The 18,599-nt window shown below is 45.3% G+C and overlaps 1 protein-coding gene across 3 annotated transcripts in view; it reads left to right on the top strand.

The window, feature by feature from the left end:
• rin (ras GTPase-activating protein-binding protein 2) overlaps positions 1-18,599 on the top strand; it is a 64,141-nt gene extending 45,542 nt beyond the window's left edge. For all 3 annotated transcript variants that reach the window (XM_077649128.1, XM_077649129.1, XM_077649130.1), the window contains exons 7-8: positions 4,160-4,219; positions 17,581-18,599. In XM_077649128.1, the coding sequence (XP_077505254.1) occupies positions 4,160-4,219; positions 17,581-17,832 (312 nt within the window). In that variant the 3' untranslated portion in view covers positions 17,833-18,599. The remainder of the gene's footprint in view (positions 1-4,159; positions 4,220-17,580) is intronic.

Raw genomic sequence — 18,599 nt, 5'->3', positions numbered from 1 at the left:
TAATCTCACCATTGGGGCTCTTCCAGGTCCACTTCCTGTTTTCTCGTTTGCGGGAGAAGGTATTCATGATCCGTAAATTATTTCTATCCGCGAATTCGGCTAATAACTCTCCCCTGCTATTTCTAGAGCCTATCCCATAGTCACCTAGCGCGTGGTCGTCAGCCTGCTTCTTGCCCACCTTCGCATTGAAGTCGCCCATCAGTACAGTGTACTGCGATTTTACTTTATTCATTGCCGATTCTACGTCCTCATAAAAACTTTCAACGGTCTGGTCATCATGGCTGGATGTGGGTGCGTAGGCCTGCACCACTTTCAGCTTGTACCTCCTATTCAGCCTAATTACTATAGCTGCTACCCTCTCGTTAATACTGTAGAACTCCTCTACGTTGCCAGCTATATCCTTATTAATGAGGAATCCCACACCTAGTTCTCGTCTATCCTCTAACCCGCGATAGCACAGTATGTGTCCGTCCTTTAGTACTGTATACGCCTCACCTGTCCTCCTAACTTTGCTAAGCCCTATCACATCCCATTTAATTCCCGCTAGTTCCTCAAACAGCACTGCTAGGCTAGCCTCACTAGCTAAAGTTCTAGCGTTAAATGTTGCCAGGTTCAGATTCCAATGGCGGCCTGTCCGGAGCCAGAGATTCTTAGCACCCTTTGCTGCGTCACAGGTCTGACCGCCGCCGTGGTCAGTTGCTCTGCAGCCACTGGGGACTGAGGGCCGAGGGTTAATTGGTTTGATCATAGACGGTTGTGGCCAAGTACTACACCAGGGTGGCCAAATCCTGCTCTGGTGAGAGAGTGCGTTGTCGGTTCTGGTCACCGAGATCAGGCCGCACTCCAGGCCTGGTTATGCAATTCCATCGACACGTGGATTTTTTTTTTAAAAAAAAACCCGGTGGAGAATTGCGCGGCACCAGGATTTGAGCCCCGGTCCTCTTGCACGCGAGGCGGATGTTCTACCTCTACGCCATCGCTGCATCTGCTGAGCGATAGCAATTGCTTTCATGCAGATCATTTCCGTAGACACCACAAAGCCGTTGCTCCTAGTACAGTAAAATCTCGTTACTACGAACATCAGATTAACGAAATTTTCATATTTACGAATTTTTTTTAAATCCCCGCCAAAATGCCTATACTTTCAATGTAAAAAACTTTCAGTACTTCGAATTTCAAATTAGCGAATATTTCAGAATAACGTATGTAATTTAATCTCGCATTCGTCGCAAGATGCTTCGTTATTACGAAGTTCCGTACCAAATCCCTGAAGCTGACGCCTGTCATCATCATCCGAAGCATCAGCTATGCGCTGGGGAACTCGTTGCAACGGATACAGCCCCAGCGGTATCGCCATCACGCGAGTGTCGCGTTGAATGAATATAAGCTAGGCGGCGCAAGCTGCCGCCCGATACAAAGGGTAAGGCCATTATCGTCCATCCAGCGTGTGGTCACATACTGCGCAGTAGTCTTAAGCCTATTCAGCGCAGTGTCACCACGTCGACAGCGAACGTTAGCATCTGCAAAGTTATCGGCGCTGTGATTGTGTTGTGCATTAGCTTTGCTGACAATGATTTCTCCTGACCCCCGCGTTGAAAAGAAGCGACGCCAGTTTTCGCTTAAAGAAAAAGCGGACATTCTGTCGCAGCTGCTGGAAAAAAGCAAGCGGACTTGTGCAGGGAGCTTGACATTACACCGTCAACAATGGCAACGATGCTCAAAGATCGGGACAAGATCATAAAACTACATCGAGAGTCGCAGCTGGCTCCCTCAAGAAAACGTGTGCGGCTGGGCAACTACCGTGGACAGCGACTTTCGAATTATGTGGATAGCGACAGCGCGGCGGCTACATCCGCGGAGCTCACCACCGAAGACATCGTGAATCAAGTGCGTGAGCAAGAAGAATGTAGTAGCGACGAAGACGATGCCGACACTGGATCAGCACACGAAGAGGCAGAGATTGTTTCCGGCTCGGATGTCCTAGTCTTTCTAGAGAAGACCCGATCATTCCTCGGGCGCTGCAAAGATGTCCCCGATGACGTGCACAGGAAGGTCGAGGATGTGGAGGCGTTCGTCCTGCAGCGCTTGTCGTCTACTCGCCAGAAGAAGATAACAGACTTCTTCAAGCAATAAATTGTAGTTAAACTGTGCCCAGCGTTATCGTTTATTATTTACTTACCAACACGTAAATCTGCTGCAAAGGTACGTAATTTTAGTTCTTGTGATGCATTACTGACATGAAAATAATGGTTTTTCAGTACTACGATATTTCAAAATAGCGATTTAAATTCGGCGATCCCGTGAAGTTTGTTGTAACGAGATTCTACTGTAGTGCAAACGTACTCAACGAGGTCCCTCTTCAAGTTTCGGGAACTTGCACTGTTTCCCACGGAAAGCCTTCCGGGTTTGAGTAGTCTCGGTGAGGTCTTGCATTTACCTACACCAGCAGCGAACATACTTTTCGTCGACGTCAAACTTGTGCCCGGCCTCCCATTTACCGTGTTCCTCAGCGTATTTTGTCACTTGAAATTTGAAGCCTGCAGTGGTAGGACCGTCTGCACTTGCCTATTGCTTTTTGTTTGCGTTCAAAAGCTCGCAGCTTGCCACCGGATGGTGCCACACGACAGATTCCGCAAGCAGTCCACACACTTCTGAACGAAGCACCGGATAACAGACAACCATATTTACACACACAGGCTTGTATTGTAAGTCTACTCGAATGTAAGTCGACCCCCCCCCCCCCATCACATTTCTGAAAAAAAAACAAACAAAAAAACTTAGAGGTCGTTTAACTTGGCCTCTAATAACAACACGATAGCCCTATCCTGCGGCCTCCGCTTATCGCCAGCCACTATCGGCTGCTGTGCATGGGCGCGCCCGTGGGCACATTCCGAAACGAAAATGTATTATTCACTGGACTACTCGTCCACACTTCCACACTTACGCCATCGTCCTCACTAGTGTTTCCGTCGTGATTGCTGCTGCGGTCCCACAGCTCGTCGTTCTAACATAGTCGTGCAGCGAAATCCCGCACTTCGCAAACAGCCACATCACGACATCGCATGGAACAGCTGAAAATTTTGCCTCGCTGCAGCTGCCACAGCTGTATCACCCGTTGTGAGCGTCGAACTTTGCGGCTCGGCGCGCAGTTCGTTTCTTCTGCATAAAGAACGACGGCAATCTTACATGTAGCTGTGAACAAGCACTGGTCGCTTACTGGACCTGGAGAACAAATGACGAATCACTACATTAAAAACTTGTGAAACGTGACCAGCAGTAGTCAAATGCGTCAGAGCCAAAAAGAAACTACGCGTGAGTGGCGTATGCTCTTCCATCGTCTATCGACACTCCCCAGGTGCCGCTGTGGTTCCGAGTGAGGGTGCCACCGCGATAAAAACAGCGGCCCTTCCACCAACTATCGACGCTCCCCTGAGTGCCAAGTGTGCGGTTGAAAGTAAAAAAAAAAAAAAACTTGGACAGTGCCTATTAAGAGTAGAGCGTGAATGCGTTATCAGCAGACGCAATCTGCGGCCACGTGTGGGGAGTGGGCTGGTGCTGGTTTGCTGCTTATCGACAGCCACCATCGGCGGGCTCGCGCGGGGTGGGGATGCCGGTTCTGCGCATTGACATAGCAGCTGCGCAAGGTGAGCAGCAAAAAAGCAACCACGGTGTAATATGCCTGATATCTCGCCTTTATTTATGGTGTGATGCTTTGGTGGTGTCGATTTTAAGTCGACCCCCCGCTTCGGATTTTCAAACTTTGAGAAATAGGTCAACTTACAATCATGTAAATGTGGTAAATGGTGCTGGGCAAGGCACCGTGAAAACCGGAAACGGAGGAAAGCCGCTGAAACGCCGTGTTGCACAAAGACAATAGATGCGGTGGGGGAAAAACTGATGCCATCTTGTAGCACTTTGTGGGACTAGGCGCGTTTTAGTTTTCTTTCCCAAATTTTTGTGGCCGTAAGTGGGTGGTGCGGGCTATACACGAGTATACATGGCATATTGGATGTAATGCAGCATATTTTGTGGCTCTATCATTCACATGGGCATCGAAATGTACTTTTCGGCATCGAAATGTATTTTTGTTGCATTTGATTTGACCAATTTGTTTGTTGTTGTAAGGTTACTGAGGTAGTTGTGTTCTTATTTTTTCCAGAACTGTGGCTTTGTCATCTTTGAAAGTCCTGAAGCAGTTCAAGCACTACTACAAAGAGTGGTGAGTGATAGTGCAAACTTTTATGTGTACCTTGTAATTATACATTAATATCTTTAGAACACTTTCTTTATGCATTTAGCTATTAGATCATGGAATAGCTGAGCCAACAAAGAAATGATTGTTCTGGTAAAATTCAGAAGCAGCTAAGGTTTAGGTTAATTGATTACACATTGTAAAATTGAAAAAGTGCTCAAAAGGACAAGGACACAATAAGACGGACGACGCATGGTATGTTACTCTGAAGCAATTTTATTCATACGAAGAAATGGCATTTATGCTCTTGATGCTGCCTTGCAAATGCTTTACTATGCTTCTTCAGTGAGAGGTGATCAACTTTTTTTTCCCTGTTTTTCTGCAGGGTGTTGAGGGCGGCTCAATAAAAGATTAAAGATCACGCAAAAGTCCACCTTTCACTAGTCCAGTCTACTGGGTCTAGTCCACTTAGTGCAAGCGTCAGTATATAATGAACAGCACGTGACAGTCATGCTTATTACAAGTGCTGCAGTTGCAAGTCCTTTTGTCTTATAAAAATGCAGATACAATAAAACATCTTTATTCAGATGTCATTAGGAGCACGAAAAAAAGGTTAGAATTTACTGGGTTTTCTAAACCAAGCACAAAAAATGGAACCAAGGTATAGGTTTGTTGTGGGAACACGCTACCTTTGTTGGACAAACTTTGCCATTATTTAAAGGTGCGCTAAAGAGGAATCTGAACTTGTCTTTTTGCCGCGGGAACTTGAGCTACACGTTCCGAGCATTCTCAGAAACTTTGAATTGTTGTCCTGTGCAGCCAGTTGCCCTAATTAAATTGGATTAAACGTCCCAGCTCCCACCTTTTTTTTTTTTAACTCAACGCGGTAGGCAGGAGGAGTCAACCAACGCTTCAACCAGTCCCGTGGCTGCTTGCCGCTCTGCCATCGGCGGAGTGATACGTAAATCACAGAGTCCACATGTATTTGTTTTCTTCTTTTTTTTGGGGGGGCCTAATTTGCGGATACCGTATTTACTCGAACGTAACGCGAGGGGCGACTTTACATGCTGCCCAGCGGGGAAAAATAAAACCACGAATGTAACGCGAGGCTAAGGGACGCAAAAGAAAGTACCTTTAATGGACATCGTGGCCAACGTGCTTACTCATCGTCCTCGCTTTCGGAGGCCGAGTTATCAGAAACGGAGTCCTCCTTTTCGCTATTGAAATCTCCCTGTAAATTCTGCCGCATCGATGTTGTGCGCCGCAGAGAGAATCCATTCCTCTCCATGAACGTTTGGGCCCACCCACGAGATGCTCTGAACTTCCCATCTCCCAAGCAACGTCTCAACTTTCGAACGGATCAGCTCGGCACTGACCCCCATGAGACAGACGGTTGCGCTGCTCGATAACAAAGTCCGCCACTTTTTTTCTCCAGCTGGATGTGATGGCCGTGGCGAGGCTCACGAAATCCTTTGCAAAAAGCCCCTTCCGCTGCAGCCGCCATCCGCGGCTGGTTAACTCATTGAGGTCAAGTCTTCCAGCTGCCGCAGAATTCCCGACCTCTCCAGCTAACAGGATCGCTTTTTTCTTAAAACGGCGTCGCACTGAGCACAATGCGTTGCCATCGTGTGCACTGAATCACGCCACAAGAAGACGACTCGATGATGTGTTGAGCTCGAGGTCACAACAAGCACAAAAAAATGACGGAGAAAAACGCTTTGACTTTGGAGGGATGAGGATTTGGCTTCTGTGGTACCCATGTGAAACCAAGCTGATTGCTTTGAAATGGCTGCACCATGGCACTGCATTAGGCCAATCGAAGTGTGGTATTCAATTATAACGCGAGGGTAGACTTTAAGGGGGAAAAATCCGGGAAAAAACTCTCGTTACATTCGATTAGGTACGGTATATTGCCTGTGACTGAAAATGTTTATTCACAGAAGTGTAAAAATCAAAATAAAAGCGAGAGTGAAGCCGCCACTGGACTGGCTGAAAGGCACTCCACACGTTGGTTGACTCCGCCTACCTACCGCGTTGAGTTGAAAAAAGGGCGGGAGCCGGGACGTTTAATGCGATTTAATTAGGGCAATCGGCCGCACAGGACAATAATTCGAAGTTTCTAAGAATGCCCGGAACATGTAGATAGAGTTGCTGCAGTTGAAAAACGAGTTCAGATTCCTCTTTAATGCTCCTTTAAAGTAGGGGTTCTCAATCTTTTTAGCCTCTGGGAACCCCGATGACTTTCGGAAGGTACTGAGGAAGCCCACATGTTCTGGGTTTCATTAGCCATGTGCAAATCGTGTTTTTCTTTTTTTGGTTCAAAGCTAGTACTAATTTTTTTCGAATAATTTCGAAGTGAGTATTTTGAGTGCTTCTGGAGCACAAAAAAGGCTGAATAGCACAATAAGCATTTTCGAAATCGCATATTTTTCGAACACACAAGGCCGCTACATGAAAAAAAAAGAGAATGCATTGAAGCTTTGTCGCACCTATTGAATCTATCGAGTTTCTGCAAAAGTGGCCATCTGAAATTTGGGGAGCCGACCTACATGTGGTGGCAACGTATCTTTGGAGTGCGAGACCTATATGTGGGGCTTCCAACTGCTGCTCTTAATTGCGGTTGCACTGTTATGCAGCTGTTGCTTTTAGGCGGTGACTCCATGACGCTTGCTAGGCGTGGGCACCACACACCCAGTGCCACCCCGTGTGAGGTGTCAGAAGGTAGGGACCGCCTCAGCCAATCAGGAGAGTGTGTTGTGTTCCTCTGTGCCTTGTCATCCCAAGTAGGAAGGATGTTGATTTGACAAAAGAGCTAGGCCTAGCACCGTCAATGCCCTTGCACCACTTTTGGGTACCAGAGCATAGTCGGGAGGAATGCGCGGTTGTATGTGGTTTGTTGTATGAACATAATGGACTTTCTTGGCCGCATTTAATATTTTTTGGGACTTACGAATTCTGGATGATAAGGACCATTTCGCATGCTCCCGGGGAAATCGTATACTGATTCTAAAGTTGTAATGTTTTTAGCACAGGTTTAAATGTGACGCTTTAATTTAGAGCATTCATTATTGTGAATTCATCGCAGAGCAAGAGTATGTTGCATCTTTGTTAAACATTGCTTTCAAATTAAAGGACTATAGACACCTAATTTTATTGCGTGTTTTCTTTTTTGAAGTGATGCGTTAGACATTAGAATACATGGATCACCGCATGGGCTTCGCCTACGACCGATAAGTAATATATAATTGAATTTCTAATTTCATGCTGTTTCGGTTTTAAGTTTCATCAACCAAATGGTGGCTGTGATGTGTAGTTGATGTTTAGGTAACGTGACACACAAAAAAAGGCAGTACAAGTGCTGACACGTAGTTTTAACTCACTACAGCACTTGAGCCAGCTTGCTTCAATGGCTAGAATTACAACAAACGACCTATAAGCAGTTATAGTGCCTTTTTTTTAGTGCTTCACGTGACCTAAACGTTGCCTACACGTCACAGCCGTTAACCGGTTGATGAAACCGTAGGCGAAACAGCATTAAGAAGAAATTCAGTTATAAATTATTTAGCCGTCGTAAGTGAATACCACGGGGTGCTCCATGTATACCATTGTCTAGTGCGTCGTTTGATGAAAGAAGAAAGCACGCAAGCAAAAATTTGGTGTCTGTAGTTCTTTAACCTTGCAGTCCACTAGTCCATTGAGCCTGTCCTCAAGTAGCGATGCTGAAATTTTTCTTTTGCCAAATCCTCTCTACGAGAGAGGTGGTGCGTTTTCTGTACAAGGGCACTAGATGAATGCTTTTGTACTGCGAGTTGCAGTGTTGCATGTAGTGCAGCTAAAGGTGGTAACTGTTCAGGGTCCCCTTCAATTCATAGTTGCCTTGCAGTGCCATAGCTTTGCTATCACCTGCTGCACCTCACTTTGTACTGGCAGGAGCTGGCTTTCAATGATGAGGTAATTTGCGCCTGAGGTCTTGCAGATAGACAGGTGCCTGCTGTCTAAATGTCTGCCCGACCTTTGTTGATAGCATATGCCTGAGGAAGCCACTCTTGCCTGATGAACTGCACTTTTTAAGACTAGGGTCTCGCTCTTGCATGGCCACTGGCCATTTTCTACAGTGTTCATGCAATTGCTGTGGCTTTCCCACTGATGATAGACCGGCCAGTTTTAGATAATTAGACAGAGAAATGTATTTACTTTAAAGTGGTATGTTGTTGGTAGGACTGCAGTGAGTAAAAAAAACTGAGTGCATAAAATGGTAGTTTTATTCGACTTGCCTGGTTGCGGTAAATTTTTGGAAAAACTATTGTGCCATGAAGAGGGCTGCTTCTACAGCATTTAGATTAAATGTTAATCTCTGTAAAAGTGGAGTGGTTTTTGGCTCCCGTGGATAATTATTCAGAACTGGCACTGTAAAAAAAGGCCAAAAATGATACATATTAGAGGTGCATTAGCTTCTGGTCTAATTGACAAAGTTCAAGAATGTCCTGCATATTTATGGATCATGCACATTTCGTCAAGTGTGCAAACTTTCTTTGAGCTACACTTCTGCACCTATGAGTTGTTTAGTTTTTGTGGTTTGAAGTTAACCATTACCATGAAAACTCAACCCGCAGAGATTTTGCATGAAAACTAGAGAAATACTAAGTGCGGCCCAAAGAAAGTTTGCACACTTAATGAAATATGCACAATTCACAAATGTGCCATTTATGCTTGCATTTTGTCACTTACACGGGAGGTTGTTGATCTAATATTTAATATGCGTCATTTATCATTTTCGGTCGATGTAATATCTAATACGCATCATTTGTCATTTTCTGTCTGTGCCGGTTCTAAATGACGGTCCACTTGAGCCAAAAACTTCTCGGCTTTTACCAAGATTTACATTTCTCTAGACGCTGTAGAAGCAGTCCTCTTTTTGGTGCAGTGGTTTTTCCAAAAACCACATGCAAGGTGGGAAAGCGGAACACAAATGCCTTCTTGGTCATTCCTGCTTCAACGAAATTCACGGGACCCGCGAAAAGTTTCGTTGAAGCGGAAGCTTCGTTGTTGTGAAATCAGGCCACAGTATTGACAGATTGGGCCGGATAGTTCATGAATGTTTATTTCACAGAAATTTGCGAGTTATGTTCTTTCGCCGTTTGATATTGGCGTTGTGGCGATTTTCATACCACTTCAAAAATCTCTGAATCGCGTAGTAAACGCAGCCGCTAGATTTGCTATCGAAACTTTTTTTTTTCCCCCGAACGTGTTTTAAAAGTGCCCTTGCTTTCATCGTGCGAGAACCCGTATTTAGACCGCATTGCCTGGAGGCATTTCAGCCTGCATCACTGCACGTTGAGTAGCAGTCGCATGCACGTCGAAATCAATCCTTTAGACGATGTGTCAAAAATGCAATTGCTCCGATCCTTCGAAGATGTTTTGCGGTGCGCGGTATGAACATACCGGCAGAGCGACATTGTGTTGTGACATCCGCCAAGAACCACTGACACAAAGTCGCTGTATTTGGTCAGTGCCGCAGTGCACCTGATGGGGGAAAAAAAGAAAAACATTATCGTGATGCTCGCCTATGGCGCAAAAGCGAGACGCGAGTGGCCTAGCTGGCGTCTGGCTTCTTGCAACGACGTGCTGCCCACCGGCGCGCCGGGCAACAGCGGATTGTTCTGTGCCACTTGCCCGTTGTCGCTAAGCCTAACGCCTAACATGTTTCGCCAAGAAGCCTAGGAAAAAGCGCCCTTGAACTAGCCACCAATTATCATACAACGTTTAACATTTTCACAGATTTCCGTTGACACGATTGCTGGTCACCCATAGTGAAGGCACCTCATTACTATTAACTTGTCCCGGATTAACAGTGCCGAAAACACTACTAGTGTTCTAAAAAACTTTGTAGTCTCAGAAGTGGTGCTCTCCCCATGCTGCTCGAAGTAGTTGCTGCAGTGTGGCACTGGCGTATACTCCTGGAACAGACGCCAGCACTCCTTAGTACACGTAGCATGTGGCTCCGAGGGGCCGACTGGACAATCGTGCCGTTTATTGTGGCGTTGTCACACAAGTATTCCATTTTTTACCTTTTGGCTGCCAGTAAAGATGCATAAAACAAATTGGTCAATAAACTCAACCTTTCAAAGGTAATTGCTGTGAACTTCTCTATCGCTGAGGAGGACTTGATTTTGTCGTAGTCATTGCGTTCGGTTATGGCAAGTGAATGTCTTACAGTCTAAGTACATCGCCGCGGCCAGACACTCTTTACTACAGCTGTTTCTTTGAAAAAATCTTTACTATAACCGGAAAAAAAAAAACTTACAGTCGTCTGCGGGAGGTGAAATGGGACCGCTGTTTCAATTTTCTATATCCTAGTTTACTATAGTGTGGTTCTAGTGTACTTATTCAGACCTTATAATTAATTTCCATGTCACTCCTGCTTACTCATAGCGATCACTATTTTTCACATTTTCAGTTTAACTTTAATGTACCGACTAGGAAAAAAAAATGCAGATTAAAATTATAAAATGCTAATTTTGATCCAATTAATATTTAACTTTCACTTTTCATAGATAATTCGTTTTGGGCTTCGATGCACGTTCTATCCCAGATGGGACATATTCACTAATAAAATAAGCCCCTTATGTTCACATGGTGTATATGCAGAAAACTATCCCCAGTTTCCACATTGTACAGTCTGCGTCACCCTTGCGTAGTGTGTTCGAGCAGTGCGTACCTGGTAAAAAAACTGAAATTACAGAGCAGCCCCCAATTTCTGGGAAAAGTGCTTGTGTCTACGTTTTTTGCTGGTTTATCTGGCACTATTTCCGCGGAAGTGTTGCCTCTGGACCGTATAGGCTGCGACAATATGGGGATCTGTTTGATGGGAAGGGCACCGCCTGAGCGCTGTACACAAAGGTGCTGGTGCTCATGCAATGGAATGACAATGGAATGGGTGATTAACAGGTGGCAGACGCCTAGTAGTTAGTGTTCATTTCAGGGATTGCGGCTGCCTGCCATTCTTTGAAAACTGCTCAGTGATCACAAAAAATGGCAGCCAGCCGCCTTAACAGAGATATAATTGAAACCATAGGAGGGGACGTGGCTTTCAAATCGCGAAAATCTCAAATCGAATTTTAGAAAACGGCACATTTCATATATATAACGGCTATCCTATTTTTATTCCGAAAATGTTTGCCAAAAACAGCCCAGAAGTGAGTTTCAAAAATTTTTTGTGACCGTAGGTAGCAAAAAACTGTGAGATCTCCATGAAAATGCCAGTTTTCTCAGAAGTGCTTTCTGTCCTGCTTGCAGAAAGCATTGCATGACAATGGCTTCATAGATTTTCATGCGCTTTGTTGCATTGTCCTTTATAAATTCTTTAGGCAATGATGTTCCTATATATCTGAATTACTTTCTCATTTTTTTCACTCTGTTACTAATCTGACATGATGGCAATGTGAGCATAATAATGCAAGCATGTATACCGGTTGTTTCAGCGAACACTTTCAAAAATTTTCAAAAATAGCCTTTTGGGGGGTAAAAATGGCTTTTGTGGCATATTACCAGTGTTGGCAGACACCTGAAAAGCGGTAAGTCATCCTAAGTAATATGCTCGTTAGCTAATTCTTAATAAACTTTTAACTAGTAGAGTTAGGCATCTAGTTTTAATTAGATTTGTAGACGGTCATTAGTAATAGCCGTATCAGTTTTTAGAATTTCAAAAATGTGATTACCCTGGCTCTGTGGCTCAACAAAACTTGGCTTTCTCGACTAATCACGTGCACTGGAGCAGTTGCTTTGACTGCATGCTTTTTGAAAGCGCATGTATTTTCACACAATGCAGCCAAATTTTGTCGAGCCATAGCGCCGAGGGTAATTACCTACCTTGGATTTAACCAGCTTACTAAAGACAATTCACCGGCATTCTGGTGTCCGTCAACACTGGTAATACTATGCCCCAAAAGCCGTACAGTGAAAGCTCATTAATTCGAATCCCGAATTTTCAGATAATTCGAACTACACTACTTGGTCCGGCCAAGCTCTATAGAGATCTGTGTATAAAAAAGTCCGTTAATTTGAAAGCGAGTTGGTTCTGCTACGGATAATTTGAACTGCGTGCCGCTGCGTCTGGGCGGCATAGCACACAGCATGTGGCCACAAAAAAAAAAAAAAGCACCTCCACATAGAGGCTGCGCGGGTCCTAAACGGGGACAGAAGATGGAACTAGATAAAACCGTGGAGCAGTGTGGTAAAGCCTAAATAGCGCCATCACCGCCACGGGGGCCGGCGGCGCAGCCTCTGAAGCTCACAACTAAATACTCGTTAATTCAGAAATACGGATAAGTACCGTCGGTGCGTTCTCAGCCAACGCCCATGAAAGGCTATGACTTGTGATGGGCGCTACAAATTACGTGCGAAAAACTTTTTTCTTTTCTTTGCGAGTGTCGTCCATCCTTCCACCCATCAGTCGCCAATGGAAGCACGCGGTCAGCCGCTGGCCGGAAGCGGCCACTGTGGGCTGTCAGCGCGGACCAATCAGGGCACGACCGCGTCTTTTCCTCTGCCCGCTTCTACAACATGGCCGCGCCTGCCGAAGCGGCCTCTCGCTTCACCACGAACTTGTCGTCGCCGCTACACTGTGCCTCATGTTCATGGCAAACAAAAGTCGCACGAAGCTTTTGTTTGTCTGCAGATGCCCGCAGCACAAAATTTTAGTGATGAAACACTCCAGATTTTCAGGATGCTTCAGGATTTTAAAACATGCTAGGCTTAGCCACTATGCCCCGGTTGACGTCAGGAAGTGCGGGAGGTTCAAACAGGTTAGCTATCTTGGTTCAGAAAGGGGTCACAAAGAATAGTTCATCCTCTATGTCGTCATTGAATAAATAATAGCTTAATTTTAAATGCACAGCTGTTCTTTTCAGCATTTTACTAAGCGTATGGAATCGGGCAGTTTCTAAATCCTGGTGGCAGCGGTCTGGCTTCAGCCGCCTGTTTTCTGCCGCGTGTGGTGCTGCACGGCGGCGCGGCGGCGGCGTTCCGCTGCGCCGCTCAAAATCCGCAGCGCAAGTTTGCTCCATGTCGGTCGCCCTTAAGGCGAACGTACTGAAGACGAGGCTTGCACAACCGAACAAGCGTAGCCACTCTGCAAAGTTCGCTTCTCCCCCTTGCTAGAGCTAACGTCAAAAGGTAAACACACCATGATGTTATCGCTGCGCAGCATCTTGGCCCACTGCCAAGAAATGCGTTGTGGACCGTGATGGTGCGAAACAGAGGGAAGCATTAACGACTGCTGTTTTTTTTTCTAATCCTTCGGCAAAAATCGCGGTTGGGCGGGTTCATTATGCAAGTGGGTTTGTAACGCGAGTAAATATGGTACATATACCGTAATGCAAATGGTTCTTGTCAGTTTTTTCGAGGCCATTCGAGAATTCGAACATCGGATAATTCAAACTTTTTTCTTTGTCCCGTGAAGTTCGAATTACCGAGCTTTTACTGTGTTTTTACCCCAAAAAGCCTTTTTTTGAAAATTTGTGAAAGTCTTCTCTAAAGCACATGATGTAATGTTCTGTGTAGAAAAAAAACTAAAATTGATAATAATACCAGGAGAATGGCACTGCGTCAACCATTATTTTGGCTAAAATTTGAAAGCGACTTTAGGCACCTATCATGTATTGTCACGCCAGGCTGTCTGCAAGTTCGGCATAGCAGTGTAGCACATGCAAATTTGCATTTATTCATTTATTGCACATCTCAATAAACGTTTCAAATTTCATTGCTGTAACCCAGGAAATTAAAAAATTTCACCTGCGCCCCCCTCCCTCAAATTACTTCTTCCAAAACTATACTGTGTCAGCGTCCCCTCCTTTATTCCCTCAGAAAAGGAAATGCAGTTTCCGCAGACCTGGACAATAGTCGGACGAAGGTCTTTAAACTGTTCGTCGCTTCCCGTAATTTTATTTATTTTCTTCCTTCTTGCTTAACTCTTTCCTTACTACATGGGGGGAAATGACCTTTTTCTGTAGGTTTCAGTAGTTTTTGTGTGTGAAGGAACTATTGCATTTCAAATTTAATGCAATGTATGAAAACAAAGGTAAATAAATGTGCTTTCTAGGCATATAAGTTTAAATAATGAATTGCGCGTTGCAGCAAAATATTTTGTTTGCCAAAGTCAAGATTTTAGGATAAAACCAAATTTGTAAAGACATGCTTGTATAGAGAAAGAAAAAATGTTTTACAATTTTCTTAAATATGCAAAATGTTTCTATTCTATTGGCCACTAACTGAAAAATATCAGTTCTGTCTTGAGTAGTATTCTTGCTACAAAACAATAACTGGAAACCTTATAATTGGGCACCGGAGCATGGCCGCCTGTGCTCCAGGCTGGTTGCACTCATCGCCTATGTCAGGACTGGATCTAAACGAAAAGGCAGCATCTTTCAGACTGAGCGGAGTCCTGGGATTTGCTGCGTTTTAGAGCGCATATCGCGCACGCGGAGGCTGCCAAGCGATTGTGACGCAAATGCTTTTGTGGTAGAAAAGACTACATTTGAAACGAAACTTCGGTTCTCTGAATACAAGCCAGAGGCACAACATGCCTGTAAGCAACGCGGAAGGCTCTGAAGTCGAGCGGCGAAGTTGTCGTTAGTGGGCAACATTGTGGGCAATGAGCACAGCACCGCCTGTGTCTTCAGGAGCGCATTCAACAGATGTCGCCTTATGGGAAAAAAAGAAAACTACATAGGAAACAAAACTTCATATCTCTGACTACAAGCCCGACACGCAGCGCGCTCGTCAGCAACGCGAATTACTCATAGATTGCTCACGAATTCATTGTTAGCGGGCTGACAATGTTTAGTGGGCATGGTAAGCATTGTGTGCGCTTTTTTTTTTTCGCGCCTTTCACTTTACCTTTTCCCACCCCTCCAGTCGTTCCTTTTCCTCCTCTTTCACACCCTTCTCTCTTACTTTATCTCGCTTCGCATCCTTGTTGAGTGGTTTCACAATAACACAACTGCTCCCGTTTCGCTTTAGCCGTTCTTTGTTCACCTCCTCATGCTTCACTGCTTATCACTTGTAATTGCTTGTAACCTTGTCCACTTTTACTGAATTCGTGCTTTCTCTGCAGTGTACTTACCCTCACCAGATGGTTCTTTGTTGTGTGTGCCTGTGTACCATATGTGTGAGGCATTTGCCCCGTTTTGCTGTTTTTGTATTTTTAACATCACCGAGGCACTCCCCCCCCCCCTGCCTCAACGATCCCGAAAAACCACCCTGTTCCAACAGCAACGCTCAAACTCACTGAATGCGGTGACGCAGCAATGCAGACTGTTAGCCTTTCTCCTGAATTCGACGGCAACGTGGCGCATGGCCAACAACTTTTCCTTTTTTTTTTCTTTAGCACTTCCCATTGAAACCCGCTTTACTTTTGCCACTACAAAGCCTACTAGGACACTAACACTACCGAGGTGCTCGATTTACAGCGTGCGTCTCTCCGACAGCTGACTCTGATAGCAAGCTGGGTGCGGAACTGCTGATGCCGGAATAGAAAACCATGTGACTTGCGCCACTTTTTTTTTTTAAGGGTGTGGTTGCATGGATGAGGCCTGGCTGCCTTGTTTTTCTTTGTGCTTTCGGTATCGTGTGTGTTCAGCTGTGCCACTAAGTTACACGTGGTGCTAAGATGAGGGCTTGACCTAGTTCTGCGTTATAAACAAATGACAACAGTTTTGACCAAAGGAGAAGGCGTGATGACGAAGGAACGAACGGCCCCACCTCCGAGAACATTCCTACCACTTTGTTTCGTTTTCGCTTTTCTGAGCTTTGCACCAGCTTGTAACAGCAGCAGCTCGACCAGCCAGCAATCTACCAGCTAACCTAACACAGCTGAGCACCGTTTCGAACAGCGATTGATGCATCACTGGTGTTTTCTTTCTCAAGATGTTTTTTTATCTCGTTCTGGCGCCGCTGAGCCATTTCCTTTGCTTCTGTCCTCATGGTCCCGCTCTTCCAGTGTGCGGAAACTGCGCACTCGTCACATGCCATTCGCTGTTCAAGCGGTAAAGCCTCCACGCATGCGATGGTGTTGCTTTTGATGGGTGTGACGCGGTAGAGCTCCACCACGTCGCCCCCTGAAGGGTGCAGGAGGCTCGCTCTTAAGGTTTTGGAGCAGGTGTATTTCAATGCTCGCGACAGGTGACAGTATGCACGCAGTAAAGCAATGACGTAAATGTGGAAAAGTCATTGCTGCACTGTTCTCATCTCAAAATCGGGCAACCACTGCCAGGTCTTTCACCGAATAAATTTACCGAGATGAAAGCAGTTCCTAACAGTTCTTGGGTCATTCATTAATTCGAACATATTTTAAGGTCCCTTAAAATTCGAATTAGTGAGCTTTTGCTGTACTAGCTTTTATTTTAAACTCTTTCGTTCATTATTACAATATTTCACTATAAAGATTTATTCTTGGTCGTCCCGCGAAGTTTGCTGTATCTAGACTTTGCTATATTATGTGTTAGTGCATGAGAAAAAAGCTGTCATGCTGTACCGACAAGAGAGCAGTTTGAAGCTTGCTGTTTCCAAAATAAGTGGATGAGAAGTTTGTAGTCCTGGGCTTTGTGGGGCCTTATAAAAGGACCGCCTTCTGACCAAAGCGTGTCATGAGATTATGGCAGAAATGAAAAGATGGTGCTGATAATTCGGCATTGAAAGTTATAAAAAGCCATCTTGTGGGGAAACCTGCCGTTATCAGTGTAGCCCACCACATGACCACACTCTGTAAACTATCCCTCATTTGTTTTCAAGTGCAGAGTGTTTTTTTTTTCTTTCAGGAGTGTTTGTCATGTTTTATTTTAGTTTACACTCCTTCCAGTGCGCGCCGTTTGATGAAAAGCAACGCTCCCTTCACATTGTCAAAACTATGCGCTTTTAGCTTTTGTAACTAGATGGCGCAACAGTGTTTTGAATTTCTTGGAGCGGCAACCAGAGTCTACTAAAACATTCGTCAATGAGGCATACATCACTGTGCCATAACAGCTTTGGGTTTGGAAACTAAAATGGACGCTACTCTATACTAAAAATATCTTATTAATGTCTGGCGGTTGAGATTTATATCAGGTTTTGGTGCAGCACTTTTGCCGATGTGTGCTCACCATCGCGCTTGCTGATCGTGGTTTCCAGCATTGGGATATATAAAAACGAGCGCATGCGCTTATTTAAAAATTCTTGGTAAAAATTTTCTCTGCCGTTTCCAACAAAACCTTGTAGAATCTGACACCCTAGACAGCAAGCTTTCTGTTGTGCCGAAAAAGAATTGGGTCCTTAAAATTCAGTGTTCGGTTTAAGGGACTGGAGTTATTCTACACTGTCTGCTGGTGGTGTCTAAGCCTGCTTTTTTCTTGCAGGCTGCGGAACCAATTTTCATCAACAACACTCGTGTGAACGTTGAAGAGAAGAAGACCAAGCAGAAGCTTGCCACTGAAGGACGTGGGGGCAGTTTCTCATCTGGAAGTCCCCGTGGTGGTGCTGCAGGCGGCCCCATGCAGAGGGGACCCCCTGGAGGGCGTACTAATGGAGCTGGTGGGCGCGGGGGCGCTTTCTCGCGGGGTGGCGGTCGTAACCCTCCCGGTGGTGGCCTTGGCATCAGGCACAACTAGCCCTACCATGGCAGACATGCAGCTGCCCTCACCGAGCTGAACTCCCAGGGCACCTTCCTGCTCCTGTTGGACTGTCCCCTTGACTGTCACCCCCTCTAGGGAGGCGGGCATCTGCACACCCTCTCACTCTACTGTCCCCTCATCTTGTTACTTCTTGCCTCTCACCCCACCACACTCGCCTTTTTGTTGTTCTACCACTGTCATTGGTAGTATCTGTTTACATCTGTTGTCCCTCTTTGTTAGTAGGTAGCCTTGTTTTATGCATGCCACAGAGAAAGACTTGTATGTCTTGTTTTTATTCTGCAGTTGTTTTTATTCTGCAGTCGTTTGCTTTTTTTTTTTTTGCATCTGTGCACTTGGCTTTTCTGTGACGAGTAGGTTTTTTTTTTTTGTTAAGTTGTGCCTCTTGCCATTTGAAGGAGTAGCCAAGCTAACTCAATCAGTTCACTGCTGCAGTTTACCGGCTTTTATTTTGAATGGTGGGGTGGGAGGCTAATGCAAGGGAAGAGAATCCAGGGATATGCCTAGCTGCTGCAGGACGGTGCTGGGAAAAGGGAGCTCCGAGTGAAAACGGAAGCATTACTCTTTGCCCATGGTGACAAAACACACTGATGATGGAATTTTAAACCCTGCATCTGACTTGGCTGAGCCAGGGAAGATTTGTGACATGTGCTTGCACAACAAAGAAAATTGTGCATGCTGGGCTGCATCAGATTCGCAGCCAAAGAAGGGTGAATACTGGAAATGAAAGCTGTGCCGGCCCCCAT

The sequence above is a fragment of the Amblyomma americanum genome, chromosome 1 (assembly GCF_052857255.1).
Source record: "Amblyomma americanum isolate KBUSLIRL-KWMA chromosome 1, ASM5285725v1, whole genome shotgun sequence".
In the NCBI taxonomy this organism is placed as follows: Eukaryota; Metazoa; Arthropoda; class Arachnida; order Ixodida; family Ixodidae; genus Amblyomma; species Amblyomma americanum.
Note: the sequence above shows the minus strand (reverse complement) of the source record. Positions and strands in the feature narration are given on the sequence as shown.